This window comes from Neovison vison, chromosome 4 (genome assembly GCF_020171115.1).
Source record: "Neovison vison isolate M4711 chromosome 4, ASM_NN_V1, whole genome shotgun sequence".
Lineage (NCBI taxonomy): Eukaryota > Metazoa > Chordata > Mammalia > Carnivora > Mustelidae > Neogale > Neogale vison.
This window is the reverse complement of record NC_058094.1, coordinates 190807072-190826299: the sequence shown is the minus strand read 5'-3', so window position 1 is coordinate 190826299 and position 19228 is coordinate 190807072. Positions and strand designations below refer to the sequence as shown.

The following is a 19228-nucleotide window of genomic DNA, read 5'->3' as shown; positions in this document are numbered from 1 at the left end:
GTTAATCTACTGAGTTAGTTTCGCACGAAATCGAGAGCCAGATGCCAATCTGTGCTGACTCCAGAGTAACGATCCCCGTGAAACATAATGGCATATCAGTAGAACATTAGGTTTGGATTCTGTGAATCAGATTTTTTTTTTAAAGACTTTATTTATTTATTTGACAGAGAGAGATCACAGGTAGGCAGAGAGGCAGGCAGAGAGAGAGAAAGGAGGAAGCAGGCTCCCCGCTGAGCAGAGAACCTGATGCAGGGCTCCATCCCAGGACCCCAGGATTATGACCTGAGCTGAAGGCAGAGGCTTTAACCCACTGAACCGCATGGCTCATAGGTGCCCCTTAAAATTTATTTTTTGAAAATTAGAAAATATCTGACTGAGATGACACCGATTGGCAGTCTACTGCTGTAAAGATAATAAATCACAAAGGATAGTTTAATAACATTGGGTAATTTAGGAGAACAATCCAACTAAGAAAGATGAGGTGTCTGTAATCATACAGCAGCATATCTAGACTCTAATTTAACCTTTGAAATAAAAACAGCAACAACACAGAAAATTAACTTGAACTTTCTAAATTGTGTTGAATCAAAGATGAATCAGTGCCTATTGTTTGTCAAGACAAGGAGTATTTTGATTTTTTTTTTTTTTAGTATTTTGATTTTTAATTTAAAAAATATTTTTCGGTGAGTAAAGCGAGAGCTGGCTCTAAAAAACTGATTTCAAGTTCATACTGAAGAAAAGTTTGATGTTACTTTCTGAAGGTTCGTAGAACCTGCAAAGCAGAAGACCAGGCTAACTAGGGGTGTCATGTGGGTTATATCCTGTGTTGTTACCAGCTTTTCTTGTGGAAAATTAAACGTTCTGAATTTGGGGGGTACAGAGGAGAATTTAGCAAAGCCTGCCGTCCGTGATGATACTCAGAGTTTGCCTTGTGCCAAGCTCAGTGTTCAGTGCTTTGTGCCTTATTTCAGTTTATTCTTCTATCACAGGAAAGCCTTATTTTGCCTCTCAATTTGGAAATTGAGAGTCCGAGGGAGTAAGGAAGGGAAGGAGCCACTCAGAGTCCCGCCTAGGCCTTGCTGTGCTCTGGGGAGCACCCCATGGTCCGGGAGGCGTCACCCAGAGAATTCTCTGGTATTTGCTGAGTGAAGAACTCCCTGGAGCCTGAAAGACACCCAGCCTGTTTTCTCACTCCAATTAGATTAAAACACAATCTAAACATTTATTTATTGGATTTATAGGAACAGCTTTGTTTATTTATTTATTTTTTTTAAAGCCCAAGGACATTGGATAAATTCCACTTCAGTGAAAAAATTTCATTTGTTTCAACTTCTCTTCCCGACTCTGGGCCAGGCACCATCGGTAGGACTCCATTTATCTGGGTTTTTCTTTATTTTTCAAAATGTATGAAATGAATTTGGACGGATGGACTTGAAACACCTATTTCTGCTTTTACTGAAGAAAAATACCACCCTGGTCAGATATTTTTACTTGGGAGGCAGGCTGGAGGGATAGTTCTGTTTTGCATTCACTCAGTGGGCCTTTTTTTTTTTAAGATTTTATTTATTTATTTGTCAGAGAGAGAGGGTGAGAGAGCGAGCACAGGCAGACAGAGAGGCAGGCAGAGGCAGAGGGAGAAGCAGGCTCCCCGCCAAGCAAGGAGCCCGATGCGGGACTCGATCCCAGGACGCTGGGATCATGACCTGAGCCGAAGGCAGCTGCTTAACCAACTGAGCCACCCAGGCGTCCCCAGTGGGCCTTACTGAGAGAGCGTGGGGTTTGTAGAGGGACGGGTGTGTTGAGGGCTGGGGTAGAACTTCCTGCTTTGCTTCCACTTCCAAGCTCCACTGGGGGCTTTCCGGCAAGGGGGTGGAGCGGAACGTCCTGCTTCCCCGCCTCCTGGATGTGGGACATTCTCCCTTTTTCTGCACAAATGAAGGGAGGAGTGTTTGTTTTGCAGAGATAGGGCAAATGGATCCTTTCCCTCACAACTCCTTGCCATTATATTCCTGTTCTCACGGCAAGCATGTTGGTGTGGTCCCATCCAAATTTCTCTACGTGTATGTATGATTTTCAAAAGCATTATTAAAAAACCTTTTTGCAAGTTAAAAGATTTGGTGGTAAACTCAGAAAATACAGATTCAGAGGAGGAAGTTGGAAAGACTCCTCTAAGTGCATGCCCCAAGCAGAGAACCCTCGTGGTGAGTCACATTGCGTGGCCCCAGTTTGTTCTGGCCAAAGACTCTTCCACCTACATAACTTTCTTCACTGGGTGGAATCCCACTACTTGCACAGTTTAGCCGTTTTTTTTTACTGCGTTTAAAACTAAACAAGATTTTGTGAGTATCTTTCCATGTCAGTATCCCTATATCCATATTTATATCTGTCTATACTTTTATACCATCTCGATGGTATAAAATATTCTCCATGGAGCCTCAAGTTTACTCAGACTGTTTTCTCATGTTGAACACCAACAAATACATGATGTACACAAGGATTTCTCTATTTTTCTCTCTGACCAAGCTTCTATGTTCCTTAGGAGGGTAGTAGAAATGACTCTTTGATTTTCCACCAAACATTTACTGTCTGCTCTGTGTTAGACATAGTGCTCTGGGCACAGGAACACAAAGATGAAAAGGACAGTCTCTGTGCCCCTAAGGTAACCGTGGTCTTACGAAGAAGAGAAACAATGTTAAAGATAATGATGACAATTGCCGTACATATTGGAACTATATTGTCCCTTCTAACTTATTTTAAAATTCCAAAACTCAATAGGCTAAAATAGGCACGGAGAATATTTTTCTTTTTCTTTTTGTTTATGTGCCAGGCAGTAATTTCATTTTTTATAAAAGAAAATAAATGAAAAGATCCACAGGATCCTTTGGGCCCTTTGTTTTTCATCAGGTCTGGGAGAAAAAGTGGACCTTTCTATTCGCTTTCAGAAGCAAGTCCCACTTTCTGGGGACCATGGAAAGACAGGTTCCTTCCAGAATGCCATTTCCCTTGTTTCTGAATGTGTCATTGTCCTTGCTTTCCTATTGTCAGCAGAGTGGAGGTGTCTTGAAACACCTCACGATATTTGTGCAACTTTTCTCCCCCAGGCAGTGGGTGAGCAGGGGTGTTAACATCAAGTTGTAACTGCTAACAGAGTGCTCTGAATTTCCATCCCTTCTTCTCTCCTGCTTGCTCTCCTTTCTGTGGTGGCGATGGCGCCCTTAGGTTGGTGTAGAGAGCAGTGTTGACATCCTTGATTGTCCTCTGACTGTAAGTCCCCACCTTCTGCTCCTGCCCTGACCTGCCTGCGTGTCCCCCCTCGCACTTCCCACCCGCGTGTCTGGGCTCTCCTTGCTTCCTGCGAGTTTATTTTCGCCGTGATTGAATTCATGGTTGTGGTTTTGAATCATAGCCTAGTTTCTTCTCTACTCAGGAAGAGCAGCAACCGTAACTCTAAAATCCAGCCCCTCCCCACCAAAAGAACACTCAAGTGCCTTCCTGAATATGAGCAGTATTTTTTCCCACTAGCTTACAATGTTTGCACCAAGGTTGTACCCAACTTGATAATTTCAGCTTCATATCTATGGCTCGATATTTAGAAAGAGTATCTGTGAATCATTTCTTTTACTAAAGTCACCTGCAAATCCTCAGTGCTAGGCGGGCCAAAGCCCCAAACACAACTTACAGAAATGAGTCCTAGCAATGTGGAGTGTGGACTCTTGGAGTCCCTGCTCCATATTTGTCCCTTCCGAAAGCACCACACAGTTGACTTGTATAGACTATTTTCAAGCCCTGGGGTACGTACCACTCATGCTTTGGTTTTGCACAAATTAAGGTGATGTGGCTCTTGGAAGACTTGATGACTTAAAGTGATGGTGCTCCAACACTGGGGGACTCCTTGGTGCAGGCACGTTTCCTAGTAAACCTCTCTGCGTGTATAGTCTAAGAAAAGCAGATGAGCCTTTTGGATGGAGAACCATTGCCTTTATCCAGAGTATTTGCTTTTTCTTCCACGCTCACTTTTTCCTGGAAGGAGGAAATTCCTAAAACAACGAGAAGTTTGCGGGTGCCAGGTTGCCTTCCTTTGCTTTTGGACAAGGCTCTGTTGTCTAAACAGAATATTCAAAGAGCAATTTGAATACTTCTGCCTGCTGGAGTCTGTTCTTCCATAAGAAATACTGCTGATATCCAGTTAGGTAGCACCCCTCAGGATAAAGTCATTTGAGGCCATGCTGAACTGTGTTTTTCTAACGTAAGGTTTTGTGTGGGTGTGTTTTTCATCAACAGGAGATGGCGAATATTTTGGCTCAGAAGCAACTGCGTTCCATCATTTTAACAGTGAGTATCCGTGCGGTGTGACCACCTTGTTGGGCGGGAATGGCTTGGGCCATTCATTTATCTCCCCTTGCGGCTTCAGCTTGTGGTATGTTCTGTGACTTGCTTCTGTGACGAGCAGTAGTAACTAGCAAGGAGGAAGAAGTGTGCTTTTGGAATTGGAATGAACGGGGCTTTCCCACAAAACCCGTCTCATAGGATTGGAAGGAGGGGTGTCCGGACCTGCCCTGGGAAGACATTCTGGAAGGAAGGAGTAGTAATCTCTCCCAGTGTGCCAGGTTTATTACACTCACTGTGTCTTTATTTTGTTAATTTTTTTAAAGATTTTATTTATTTATTTATTTATTTATTTGAGAGAGAGAACATGAGGAAGAGAGAGAGAGAGCACAGGCTGGGGAGAAGCGGATTCTCTGCTGAGCAGGGAGCCAGATGTGGGACTCAATTCCAGGACCCTGGGATCATGATCTGAGCCGAAGGCGGATGCTTAACGGACCGAGCCACTCAGGCACCCCCCTCAGCATCACCTTAGCTTTGCATTTAGGAAATCAGGGGCTCTAAGACTAAAAAAATCCACTGGTGTGAGCTTACACTGCTTTTAATGAGGAAGCTAACTGGAGGCCTGTCAGACTCTGACAGAGGCTCTGAAATTCTGACCATCACTTCCCTGGGCCCCTTTGCAAGAGACAGACAGAAAAGACATACCAGTGGAACCCATGTGCAAATGACCTGAAATGTCAGTGGAAAAGAAGTCCAGCATTTTATGCGGTGAATGTTTAGAAATAAATCAAATGGCATGATTTCCTGAGGCCTTGCCTGCTATTTGACTTTAACCAAAGACTGAAAAGAAGCACGTGTGATTGATTCCCAGCTTACCAAACAGGCAATTTCTATTTCTGTGATTTCAGGGAGGAGTTCCACTAGCTTACAGTCACACACACATACACGCACACATGCACACACGCGTGCGCGCGTGCACACACACACACACACACACACACATTCCAATACAGTGAGGCTGTTGAAAATTAAAAACCTTATGAGGGCAAACATAATAAATATTCTAGAATCCAAAGCCAATAGCCATGACTACAATTTGTCATCGAGTTTGATTTTGAGCTTCCTGGCTGACAAGGATAAAAAGAAACATATGAGTGTAATTTTCGTTGTTTGATAAAAGAGGTACCCTGGTTCTTCGGGGATGACATACTTCTCCCCCTGGACCTGGGCTATGAAGTGGGTGTTGGTAGAGCATTCGGATAGATTCTTGGTCCAAGAATGGTTTGGTAGAAGTTGCAGGAGGATTCAAAGCACAGTTAATCTTTATCGTGGTTCTTAGTGCGAGCAGAAAGCACAGTGTTAGAGCGTGGTTCAGTGAAGGTATCTGTGGGACAGGAAGAGGGTGGAAAGACGAAGGGTTAGAGATGTCACACTAAGGTCCTGGCCTGCTGTTCTTACCTGGGTGTGGCGGCCGGAGTTGGAATGTCGGGAGATGGGCCAGGTGGAATGGCTGTAGCCCCCGTGCCTGGAAGATCAGTTGGCTTCCATGGGACTTCTCCTCTGAGACTTCGATGGCTGGAAGTTCCAGGGCTGCTATCCTCAGTCAGAAACTTGGAGTGAAGATACTTTTGAGTTGCTAATAAAATAGATGGCCTATCCACCTTGGATACGAAACATATACTCTGAATTAACGTTCTGTTCTGAAATTGGGGGGATATGGTGTTTTATGCCATTCGCCATATCACGGCTGAGCTTCCCACCTCCATCAGCCTCGCTACCTTGGCTCATTGACTTTTTTTCCATTTTATTCTTCTCTGCACCCCTCCCCCTCCTCCTCCTTCTTCTTATTTATTTATTTATTTATTTATTTGACAGAGATCCCAAGTAGGTAGGGAGGCAGGCAGAGAGAGAGATCGAGGAAGGGAAGCAGGCTCCTTGCTAAGTAGAGAGCCCGATGCGGGGCTCCATCCCAGGACTCTGGGATTATGACCTGAGCCGAAGGCAGAGGCTTTAACCCACTGAGCCATCCAGGTGCCCCCTCTCCTCCTTCTTTAACTTGCTCTTTTGACATGGTACTCAGAGCCGGGGTGTGGAGTCCAAGGGCATGCTGGCTTTGGGACACCTCGAGAAAGTTCTCTCAGACGGCAGGACGTGGTTGGGTATAGCACATTCAAACTATCACGTTGACCCGTCCTTGGCGTTTTTAAGGCACAACCTTGGTCTCTGCTAGAGGAGACGTATATTAGGCCAAGTGTTCAGTCTCCTTTCTGACCTTGCTCCGCTGGGGGCAAAGGCCCCCATGTCTAGTCTCCTGCCATTTCTTTTCTATTTGTTCCATTTTGGTTCTGTTTCTAAGGGGAAGGGTCATTTTGTTTTTCATTTAATTGTTAGCAGGAGAGCAAAGTTGTGCACATGAATTAGCTCATTGCCTGCGGTGGTGGTGTTCTCTGGCTAGTTGCCACAATGAATGAACTGCAGGCCTGATTCATACTTTGCTTTCTTTTGTGTTGCTTCTAAAACATTTCTCCACCTAGAAGCTGGATCACCTGTTGGAGACAGTTATAGGGTAAGAGGATGGCAAAGTTGCTTACAACACATGCACACGATTTGTTCCTCTGCTGCGTGCAAGGAAGGCTTCTGTTGTAGAAATCCACAGCTCTCTTCAGGATGGTCTCATGTCAGGCACACTTTTTTGGTTTATAGAGCTGCAGTCACCCGTGCATTTCCAATGCCTTTCTTCTGCTCCCTGCTGCACAGAGCAGGTCTTTACCTGGATTCTGGCCTAACCATCAGGAACTTTATTGGGCCCTGGAATATAAAGGAAAGCGCCAAGGTCACCCACGTCCTCACCTTTCTTCTGAAGGGTAGTCCCACAGACCTACATTTCCCGGGCCTCCAAGTGAAGACTTCTGGGGTTCTTCTTGACATAATGACAGGGGTTAATTGTTGTTGGCTTTTTCTTCCTTTAAAAAAAAAATCATTATTTCTGAACCATCTCCCCAGCATGTCATCCGAGCTCAGAGAGCCATCAACAATGAAATGGCACACCAGCTGTACGTGCTTCAGGTGCTGACTTTTAACCTTCTGGAAGACAGGATGATGACCAAGATGGACCCCCAGGACCAGGTGAGTGCCAATGAGACAGCAGCAAAAGCACACAGGGGAGAGAAAGTGGTTATTAAAGATCTTTTATTGGACTACTACCAAACCAGGAATTTGTAGATGATGATATTGTTTTATTATCATCTTAAAACTTGGGAGGGGAAACATATACATATATATATATATATACACATATATATATAAAGATTTTTTAAAAAATTTATTTGAGAAAGAGAGCACATGACTAGGGGAAGGGGCAGAGGGAGAAGCAGACTCTCTACTGATTCGGGAGCTTCATTCAAGGCCCGATCCCTGGATCCTGAGATCATGACCTGAGCTGAAGTCAGACCCTTAATGGACATACCCCAGAACTTGGTGGGGGTGGATGTGTTTAAAATTTAGGTGAACTTGGGCTCAGAGAACAAAGCAGATGGGATTATTTCATTATACATCAAATACATGCATATTTTTCCTTTGTTGGATAAGAAAGCCTAATGTCACATGGCCATGAATCTTGACCCTTGGTCCCAATACCTGCGATGGTAATGGCTTTGGAGTCAAGTTCCCAGACCACTCGGGCCATCTAGTTGCCCTGTGTGATCCTGATACAGCTGGAGGAATTAATTTCCATTCTCCAGTGCTCAGTGCTGAGAAGCGGGCGGGTGGGGGGGGGTGTTCCTAAGTTACACCTGATTTCTGGGCTTGCGTTTGTGTCAGTTGGCTATTGTTTTAATTCTCTGTAGGCTTCTGGTGGTTGTGTGTGAAAGGTTATGCCTCCCTCCAGAAGGCTTTGGGGGAACTTTACTGTGTGAGGACAGACTGAGAGGAAACAGCTGGGGGCCGTGCCGTAACCCATTTTCAACTTAAGCAGTGCTGCAGCTTTGGAAAGGAAAACACTCATTACTGGCACGTGAGGGCCTGATCTATCGCAGATGTGAGCCCCACGTGGGGAGTGTGTAACTGCCGCAGCCCTTCGTCCATGGCACGAGGCCACGCGATTAAGAATGATGGAGAGGCTTGGAGAGGCTGTCCAACGTGCCCCGGACTTTTGGCAAGGCCAAGTGTAATCATCCCAGAGAGAGGAGACTGTCAGCTTACCACTTCTAGTGACAGAAGGCCTTGCATCTTAATGTGGAACGGCCCTCCCCATTTGGAAATGCTTCCTTCTATTTATTGAAAACATATATACATATATATATGTATACATATATATATATTTTTTTTTCTTATTGTGGTAAAATAGATGTAGCCGAATATTTACCGTTGTAGCCATTTTTAAGGGTTTGTTTCCACGTAGTCATTTCTTAGTGGTGGTAGAGATCCCTTGTCACTTGAACGCTGTTTGTAAAACCTGCACGTGCCTCTCACTTGGGCTCGACCAGTGTGGAAATCCCCAGACCCAAGACTTCCATCATTTTGGGGACACCAATTTGAACTTCTAGGTAACTGACCGAAGTATGTCAAACGACTTGGCCGTGAGGATAACCGGGATGAAGCCGGGGCTGACCAGCAGGGAGAGTGGCGGGGCAACGATGCGGAGCCCTAACTTGGGACATCCGTTGTCTTTCATCTGTTTTTCTTCGGCCTGAAAGCAGTGATTCGTTTAGATCCTGGGGAAAGAGGGAGTATCTGTAATGTCACACAATGAAAGCAGCTCTTCCCTCCTCTTTTTTTCTCCCGAACGCCGTCAGGCTCAGAGGGACATCATATTTGAACTTCGAAGAATCGCTTTTGATGCAGAGTCCGAACCTAATAACAGCAGTGGCAGCATGGAGAAACGCAAGTCCATGTACACCCGGGATTATAAAAAACTTGGCTTCATTGTAAGTAAGCTATCTCCAGTAAGCGCTCTCCTTCCAGCATCAGGGGTCTGACCTCAGCCGCAGAAACCGATGTCTCCTCCGAGCGTGTGGTCCTCTAGCGCCTCGCGGAATAGTTTCCACATTTTCCAGATGTTTAGCTGGTTTCAACAGGATCCCGTGAAACTCTCTTCTGGCTGCAGTGCAGCGGAATAGCTTGCCTAAGTGTGACTAATACGGAGTTTGTTTATTCAGTTCTGATTAAGTGTAGTGAGCCCGGAATGCATGTAGATTTCATTAACTCTGCATCACAAGATGCTTCAGGTTCTATTTGACATAAATGGGCGATGGCAACTGCGGGATCGATGTTATTATTGGGTTAGTGTTTGGATCACTGACATACATGGGTTTCCTATCAAAATCACATTGAGGGTCTCCTGAAACGTAGTCACGATGAGATTTACGCAATTTGTCCTTTCCTGAAAGTTTTGTCTTGTTACGGATGTTAGTAAGACAGCTCCTTGATTTCCTATTTTTCAGTTTGCAAATCAGAACACTGCTTGTCCTGAACGTAATCTGTTGTTTTGTTTCTACTTGGGTTCCGTTCTGGCCTTTATCACTGTGACATTTCTTCCGTGACTTTGAGCTAATGAATGTCAACATCTGAGGGTATAAAATTAGGTTTCCATTTTGGCTGGCATCTTAAGTGGCCAAAAATGAGATTTTGGCTTCAGTGATTAGAATCATTAGACATTACTTTGTCATTGTAAACACACTCTTCTTTAGTACACACACACACACACCACACACACACACACACACACAATATATATTAATCTTTATGTATATACGTATCATGCTTTGTATGTTATTTGGGAAACCCTATCTTTCATGGGGATCGTCTTTGGAAATGTTTCCATATTAACATATATTGTTTCCCATTACTGAGGAGTTTTTCATTTTGGGGATGGACTACAGTGTATGTAACCAAACCCTCTTGCTATTTGCTATCAGTATTTGAAAGTTACCATAAGTCTGAGATTGACTTCTTTGCCGCCCAGTATTTACGTGTATCCATGATCATGTTATTTGGATAAATTTGTGGCATTTATTTTTTAAGGTTGTTGATATTTACCAATTTGTTTTCCACACTGATTCATTTCCACTTTAGCCCAGTAGATCAGAGTGACTATTTTTTAAAAAATCTATCCAATGTTTCCTAAAGTTAAAAAAATTCTGATTATTTATTGTTTTTATGTAGATAGTCTTAATATGTCTTTTCTAATAAGAATACTTGTCAAATGTATTCTGCTTTGCAACTTACTTTATACAGGTACTGTGATATCATTCTTCTATCATCATATCTTGTATTTTGACATTCCATTTAAATTTTTTAGTAGAATCTATTTTTTGAAAAATTTTAGCAGGAAGTGTCATGGCCAAGAGGCCAGGTGAGAGCTCCCTGTACTTGAAGTGTATTGGTGGTCAAGGCTAACAGGCGGTCCCTGCCCTGCTGTCACCCACCTGTGTATTAGCAGTTACTGGGGATATAGCTGAGGAGTGTGCACGCGGCTCACGTCCTACCTCCCCACCCAGTTTTTTTCCCCCAGGTTTTACTTTTGTGTCTTGAATGAGGCCTGTCCAAATCACTTGGGAAGCTTTGTAAAATCACCCAATCTCTCTTGCCATCCAGTCGTATCAAAATGACCTGGGAAGAGATCAAGGTATGTGTATTTCAAAATGCTCCCAATTGATTCTGATACTCCGTCCCAGTGGAGAGCCTGGGTATAGGCTATGCTCGAGTCACTCCCATTTCATTGTCTTCCTCTGCTACCACCTAGATTTCCAGTGCATTTGAACTGTGTAGAAAACACAGAGCTCTGGTTCTTGATCCATAGTGCCCCCAGGCTCACTGTGCCTCTCTGCCCCACATCCTAGTCGGGGACGATTGGATCCCCAAATGCACAGTGTCATTTCTCCTTCTGGCTGTGTGCCTGAAGAATGGAGGGGAGAGGGGACATTGGGGGAAGAACACCTGCTGGGATTCAGATTATTACAGGTTCCTGGGATTATTACAGATCTCTAGGAATGGTATATGTAATAGGGGTCGGAGGTATGAAACATCTCCCTTTTTATTTTCATGTTCTAGGTGAGGTCATCAGAATATTTCATGAGCCAAAATCGGAGTGACTTTTTTCAGGGTAGCTCCATCTGTGTTAATGTGGTGTTCATTCCTTCCACAGCTGACAAATAGAGTGTATCTCCGTCTTAGTTTTCAGTGTCTGCTGAGTGTTCTGCTTCAAGTAGTTTAGGAAGAACAATGTATTTTTTAACTGAAAGCCAATTTGATGTGGTTTTAAGGCATTAGCTCTTATGTGGCCTCCTTTCAAATGACTTGAAAAGTCATTTTAGAAAAAGCAAAGACCTGGAACCTAGAATAACCAAAAAGAGAGAGTGTTGGTTTCCTTTATTTTTCCATGGTTCTTTTTTTAGTTTTCTGTTTTAGTCCTTCCCCTGAAATTTCTTCCAAGCCATGAGCTTGCATCAGAAGAGTTGAGAAATTGCAATGACTAGTTAGTAATGATTTCTAATGGTGGAAAATTTCCTACAGCCTTGAGGAGCAGAGATACTTTTGAATGCCCAGTCAGCCCAAAACAGACAAGCCTTGGTGAATGGAATCACGTGCTCGTTGCGCCACCTAGAGGCCATCGTGCTAAAATGCTGGAAGCCGGCCGTAAAATCTCTAGATGTTGAAAACTGCCCGGATGCAGAATTCTCTTTGTGCTTCTGAAAGAGGAATAATCTTGCCTATTCCCTTAATGAACTCCTTCCTGTTGCCTCCTTTAGGAGCAATTGAGGTTTGGATAATCTTTTGGTTCTCGTTGAAAAGAAGTTTAATTCATAAGACGAAGATTGTTCTTTCTCATCTCCCGTCTTTCAAGTAGGCGGTGCCTAGGAGATGTTAAATGACAGGTTTTTGGAGTCGAGTAGGCCTAGATTTTAATTCTATCTTTCCTGGTTACCAGCTGTTGGGCCAGCCGGCCCGTTGTTGAACCTGTTTGGGCAGCAGGTTCCTCAGTGGTGCAGCTGTTTGTCTATTTTAAGGTCTTCGGAATGTCATCAAAGATCATCTGATAGTGCTTCCCTTCTTTGCTTTTTGGAGAAAACATATCATGGAAATCACAGGCAACCTCTTCAGTTTTCCAAAGTAGAAGGGGCAGTTGCTCCAACAAGGCAAGAAGAGCAGTTGTTAAGGGATAAAAACGCACAACACCTTTGAGAAGGCAGATGGCCTTACATTCCTTCCCAGCACAGCCTCCCGGCAGAGCAGATTCTTCTGATGAACTAATTCTGAAATCTCAACTTAAAGCAGCTAAGTGGTGTATTACGGTTTGTCATAACACAGAAAAGCACCTGCTTCTAAAACAAAGCTGCTGGGGCGCCTGGGTGGCTCAGTGGGTTAAGCCGCTGCCTTCGGCTCAGGTCACGATCTCAGGGTCCTGGGATCGAGTCCCGCATCGGGCTCTCTGCTCAGCGGGGAGCCTGCTTCCTTCTCTCTCTCTCTGCCTGCCTCTCTGCCTACTTGTGATCTCTCTCTGTCAAATAAATAAATAAAATCTTAAAAAAAAATAAAACAAAACTGCTTAATCTTCTAAGATCTCTCAGTTAATGATTCTCTAGCTGCAGAACGGACTCGCAGGTGCCCAGACGGGAGGAGGGGTCCGGGTTATCTGGGATGTTGCTGTTCTTATTAAAAATAAGAGGGTGAGGACGCAGGTAGTTCTCAAGGCACTGAAAGGCAGATTCCCTTATTTAGAATACTTTATTTTGAAAACTGGGGAAATACCTGAATACAAACAGTACCTTGTTGATTATAATGACCAAGAACTGTGCAAAATGTTTTTCATACTCTGAAGAATTGCATTCCTGGCCAGAGACCCTTCAGAGTTTGTCTTGATGTCAGATTAGCAGCTTCTCTGTTTGTGAATTTTACTTTCGTTTGGTCGGTTGGACAGTCATTACAAAGGACATATCTGTAGTTCATTTTTGTGATTGCCCTTGAACCAAGGCAGATGTTGAAGTTGGACAAGGCTGTTGTTTTTGTTTTTTTTCCTAAATGCCTTTTCTTTCCCATTCCTTTAGCTTGACTGGGCCCCAGATGAACTCATTTTAAATGAACGAATGAATGAATTTAGTAGGCTCCACACTGGTCATGGAGCCCAATGCAGGGCTTGAACTCATGACCCTGAGCTCGAGACCTGAGCTGAGATCAAGAGTTGGACACTTAACCCACCGGGCCACCCAGGTGCTCCAATAAACTCATTTTTAAAATAAACTGTTTCTGAACAGTATAATATGTTTTAATATGAGGCCACACCTGGAGAAGATGTAATGTATTTACGCATTGTTCTCAAGAGTGGGCACACGGGGGCACAGGGACAAGCACTGAGGGGCATCAAGGGACAGAGGGAGTGAGGGGGGAATGTGGACAAGAGCCTTTGTTGTGGTTTCCATGAAGAAAGCAAGGCAAGATAAGGTAGGCAGGTTTAAGGTTGGCTGGTTTAAATCATCTCATTGGACTGTGGAGCATAGGGGCTTCCCCTAGCTGTCTGCCTTGTGGTGATGAGGGCAGGGGACAGTGGGCCAGAGAATACCAAAAATTAAAAAAAAATGACTAATACAGATTCATGTTAAAATTTTTAGAGGATTTTCTACTTTCCCAGATGATAGAAGATAATTATGCATCTTTGTAGAAATATAATTATACGTAATTGCATATGCAGTGCTTGGTGTCATTTTAATATAGTTTTTCTCAAATACAGATGGCAGGGAATGAAGTGAGATGCGTGTTTACCCATGTCTTCCTCCATCTCTATCCCCATCCCTATCACAGAAGGAAGCCTCCTGCTCTAAACACTGCTAGAATTCAACCGTATCTGTGAGCGTGACCTGGGGACAATGCTTGGGCTCTGAACGCAGGCTGCCCGCGGTTGACTGCTGATTCTCCCACGCACAGGCTCAGTGGCCTGGGCAGATTACTTGATGTTTTCATGTCTTGGTTTCCTTATCTTTAATCTGGGGATCTAAGCGTTGTCTCTGTTGGTGAATTTGTTCTGTGAATTAAATTAGTAGATACTTGTAAACCCTACAGCAGAGTGCCTGGCAGAGAGCAAGTGGACTGGGGATTTAGAGCATTTATGCCGATGTTATAATTACTATTGATACTGTTATTGCAGCATCACACAGTGTCCCATGACCCTGTGACAGGCAGTGATGGGGGTGCGAGAGTTGTAAATCGTGCCAGGAGGGTAGTGAGAAAATGTGTGGCTGAAAATACGAGTTACTGGTGAAAGAGCCATGTGCTTGGGACACTGCAAACATGCGTCGCTGGTGCACATTCAGGTTTACGGGGAGAGAAGTCGAGTTGGCTTTTGCGAGTAAGGAGAGATGATAGAGAATTTTCAATTCAAAGGGGTTTGAAATATTCAGTCAATCCTCAGTCTTCACGGTTAATGGATTCCGTATTTGCAAATTCAGCTATTCGCTAAGATTTATTTGTAATCCCCAAATCAGTACTCCGGGTGCTTTCATCGTCATTCGCCTATGTGAGGTCAGAACAAGGGGGGATGCCTGCCTTCTTGGTTCAGCTCTCCTCCACTAAATGGGGGTCCTTTTCCTAGTCAAGCCAGGGCCTCGATGTTTGAAATCTGTGTGTTGGAGGCATTGCTGTTTAAAGGGGTCCCCAAGCATATGTTCGTAAGTGCACGGAGCCGAAATGCGCCTTATGGGGGGAAATGCGGGTTAGATAAACTCAGGTCAGGCGTGCATTACAGTGTCATTGCTGTGAGTTCCATGTTAATGAACCAACAATGTATATTAAATAAGTTGTCTTTTAAAAGCACATAAAGCAAAGTTGTGTATTGACTGATGGACAAAGTCTTGACACCAGAGGCGGGGAGCCATCTCACCCTGTACTTCCCCTGGGAAGTAGCGGCTCAGTATTCATTATCTCAGGATTTGCAGTAACTTCATAGAACATAGCTGTGGGAGGAGAGGGGGGCAGGGAAGCAGAATGGAGTGGACTTTGAGGGCTTGGGGAGCCTTCAATCAGGGGTGGGCCCTGGAGAGAAGCCCAGGCGGTCCTAGGCTCATTCCTTCCTAGCCCTGTGGCCTGTACGTGCTAAGTGGGGAAGAGAAATTCCACTGTTGATGAGCTGACAGCATGTGAGGCCTAAAGGGCATCTGCCCAGCCCTTGGCACACTGCTCAGGACAGTCCCAGGGGAGCAGGACGACCTACTGAGATTTCATTCGTTTGAAGTCAGAAGCTGCCTCGAAACTGCTGGTGCCCGGAAAATACCACATCCTTGAGATCAGGGGAGTTTTCAGTCCACATTCATTGTATCCATCATAGAGGAGGCCCTGCCTCCTGTGGGCTTGGCTTGTATTTCTGCATCATTCGTGACAGGACTTTCTCATGAAGTTTTGTTGTTGAGAATGTGCTTCAGTCCCGTGGGGTCCAAGGACAGTGTTAGTAAGAATCCGGAGTACATGAGTGGGAATTGTAGAAAGTGAATTTGGCCGTTTACCTGATTTTGTGGATCTCCTCAACCCTCCCCCTCTTGGTAACAAACCACCTCTGGTAACCACAAGATGAAGCAGTTTTTTGTAAAGTAAGGCACATTTTCCCATGTGAGTGGTTTAATAATTAGGATAACCAAGCATTTTGCTTTCAAATAAATATGTGACTCATGAACAATAGTTCATAAAAGCAAAAGACAGTGAATTTTTTTTTAAACTGTTGTTTTTTGAGATTTTCCAAGTTTCAGTCACACAGAATTCAGCAGGTCCCCGTGTGGGCTGGGGTGCTCTCCTGGGAAGCGCTGGCCAATCCTTGCCGGTCTATCCGGCCCCAGACAGTCCCTTCCGCCCGACAGACCCCTGGGAGCTGTTGGTGAGGGATTGCCTGTGACAGACCTGGTGGTGAAATCGCAGGCAGATACTGCGTGTGCCTGTTCCATGGAGCCTGGTCTTCTGTGGGCTGCTGACGGATGCTGCAGCCTGCTCCGTTCTGATCACACACCCCCTGATCCCATCTGAAATGCCACAAAGCCCCAGTCCAAATCATTTCAACTCTTGCTCTATCAGGGTATAAACGAGCTGGGGGAGTCCGGTTTAGTAACTGGAAGCTGGAGCAGAATCAGCCACCAGATGGCGCCAAACGACAGCAGTTGACTCCTAACCAGAACCTCGCACCTTCCCCTGCCCCAAACTTGGACAGACAGCCTTGGGGACACCCAGTGACGTTCCAGCTCTGCTTATGGGCCTGCAGAGCAGAAGTTGTAGGACCAATACAGGGGCCTTACGATCTCGGGGCGAGGTGGGAGTCACTAGCCTCCATGGGGACCTTTCAGGGGCTAAGAAAACTCTAAGATGCACAGCTGGCCTCACTATTAATTGAGATTTGTCTGTTGTTTGTGGCAGGTGAGCTTTTATCGAGCACTTTCTTGTTTGTTTGTTTTATATCTGACTTTCATTCTCATTTCATTTTCCTTAAGCTGTCATGGAGGTCTTTTATATGAGGTACAATAGTCTGTACATCTAGTATTATATTCTGTCTTAACACAGACATGCAGGAAAGAATGCACTGGAAATGGAAAAGCGAAATGGGTATTGACTGTAGAAACAATAGTAATGTATTTTGAGTTAAAAATACACATAATTAAAATGTTTGATGCAATAACATGGAGGGGGTAGTAGTTGCCAGTGGAGTTGCAGTAAACCAGCATTGTTGGGGTGGGGTGCAAGCTATCTGGGGAAGTCTGAGATGATTTCTTTTTCCTTTCCTTTTCTTCCTTTCTCTTCCCTCCCCCCCCCTTTTTTCCCCTTTTCTTTCCTTTTTAAACATGTATTCATTTGAGAGTGAGAAGGAGCGCGAGCGCACAGTAGCTAGTGAGCAGGGAGGGGAGGGGGAGAGGGAGAGAGAATCTTAAGCAGACTCCCCAGCGAGCATGGAGCCCAACATGGGGCTCGATCCCATGACCCTGAGATCATGACCCGAGCCAAAAACAAGAGTCAGACCTTCAACCGACTGAGCCACCCAGGTGCCCCCGAGCTGATTCTTGATACACATTTCTCAGGTAGATAGAATCTTATAGAATCATTCTTCAACTTTTTCTTGTAAGTAGCCACTTCCTGAATTGTATGATCAAAAATGTCATTGAGACTTCTGCCTTGATGACAGAAAGTACGTGAGCCTTGTGGAACCTCAGGGACCATTTTTTGCTTTTATCTCTGCATTTGCCTTCCTCATGCCAACAAACAGCACGTGGGATTTGGAATGGAACCAGCCAACTGAGGTCATTCTCTGAGGCTGCCAATAGTTCAGGCAGAAATTTGCAGGCACTTGTGTTGCTCACTTCCTTGATTGGCAAGCAGGAGTCATGTCTTTCAAGGGACTCCTTCCTTACAGGTGAGGAGAAGACCACCAGTGTCCTGTCCTTCCACGGCCAGGGTGGGCTCTGCAGGGTCTTTGATGGATGTTTTGGGTTAAATGCTGCAGAGCATGGCACATGCTGTTTTCCCCTTTGGTTTTAAGTGTGAAGACCACAGCTTTGTTGTCACTATCTGTGTAGAAAAGTTAGCTCTGGAAAATTCTCTCTGGCAGAGGTCTGGAAGATCAGGTACTGGTTTATATTTCCCATCAGGGACCCCGCAGAGCAGGTCACTTGGACAGAGCTCCTGTGAGGTGGGCTTTCCAGGTTGGTACAGCGTCATGGGGCCACCTCTCTCGCTGGTTAACCTCATCGTGCTTCCTAGTGCTGGAGAGAGGCAGTCGAGAAGTCCCATGCAGAATACTTGGATTATTTTCTTCCCTGATCTTGCTTCGCTCTCTGGCTCCGTTGGGGAACGACCGTGAAAACTGGCTCAGGGTGGCTTCCAGGGGCAGCCCAGGTGTGAGCATTCACAGTGGGAGGTGGAGGGGGACCCCCGTTTTTCCTCTGCCCTTCTCTTGCCAGAGGGCATGTGTTGTCCCTCCCATTTCCGTCAGGTCAGTGATTTACATCTGCGCCATGCTCTTGCCCTCATCCCCACCTGAGCAGAGGGGCGGGAGCTCACAGGGGCAGTGGAGCTGGGGATACAGTCCCATCTCAGAATCCAGAATCACCCCCCCCAGACATCCAACATTTGCCTTACCTGTTGTGGGTACCCCCTGAGGTGGTGAAAAGCACATCCGTCCTTACTCCCTGACAAGGGATACGTGAATAATTGTACTCATGATATGTTTTGATATTTTTAAAGGAAATATTTTAAAAGAGAATGAACTATGGTTCTTTGTCAAGACAATTTTTGAGCTTCATCTTTCTCTTGTATTTTTTTGCTGTAACTTATTTTAACTCTAAGAAAAATTTTGTAGGGATGATTACTGAAAACAGAGTGAGGAGACGGGTTTTCCCTGCTCCCTCTTTTCCCAGGTCCTTTCCTGTTCAACACCCATTGTACCCCAAGGGGTCCACTTAGATCTCCCGTTGGCGCGCAATCTGTTTTCTGTCACTAGGGGGCGCTCCTAACAAAGGGATGAGTTTTAGCTGTCATCCAGGCTGAAGAAAGGAGCAACTACGGTAAGGAGCGAATCAGATGTGCTGGAGAGAGTGAAGTGTTTGGTGGGGTTACTTTATCGTACTTTATTTTTAGAGAGAGAGAGACAGAGAGACAGAGGGAGGGGTGGGGCAGAGGGAGAGGGAGAGAGAAAAATTTTTTTTTAAAGATTTTATTTACTGAGAGAGAGAGAGCATGAGAGGGCGAGGGGCAGAGGGAGAAGCCGACTCCCTGCTGAGCAGGGGGCCCGATGTGGGACTTGATCCTGGGACTCCAGGATCATGACCTGAGTCAAAGGCTGTTGCTTAACCAACTGAGCCACCCAAGTGCCCTGAGAGAGAGAATCTTTGCTTAAGATTAAGATTCCGTGGCTGGAGCGTAGCCCAGTGTGGGGCTCCATCTC

General features: G+C 45.0%; 1 protein-coding gene across 6 annotated transcripts in view; it reads left to right on the top strand.

Moving 5' to 3' along the window:
- ELMO1 (engulfment and cell motility 1) overlaps window positions 1–19228 on the top strand; it is a 526031-nt gene that overhangs the window by 195626 nt on the left and 311177 nt on the right. For all 6 annotated transcript variants that reach the window (XM_044246376.1, XM_044246377.1, XM_044246379.1 and 3 more), the window contains 3 exons: window positions 4282–4332; window positions 7330–7452; window positions 9120–9251. In XM_044246376.1, the coding sequence (XP_044102311.1) occupies window positions 4282–4332; window positions 7330–7452; window positions 9120–9251 (306 nt within the window). The remainder of the gene's footprint in view (window positions 1–4281; window positions 4333–7329; window positions 7453–9119; window positions 9252–19228) is intronic.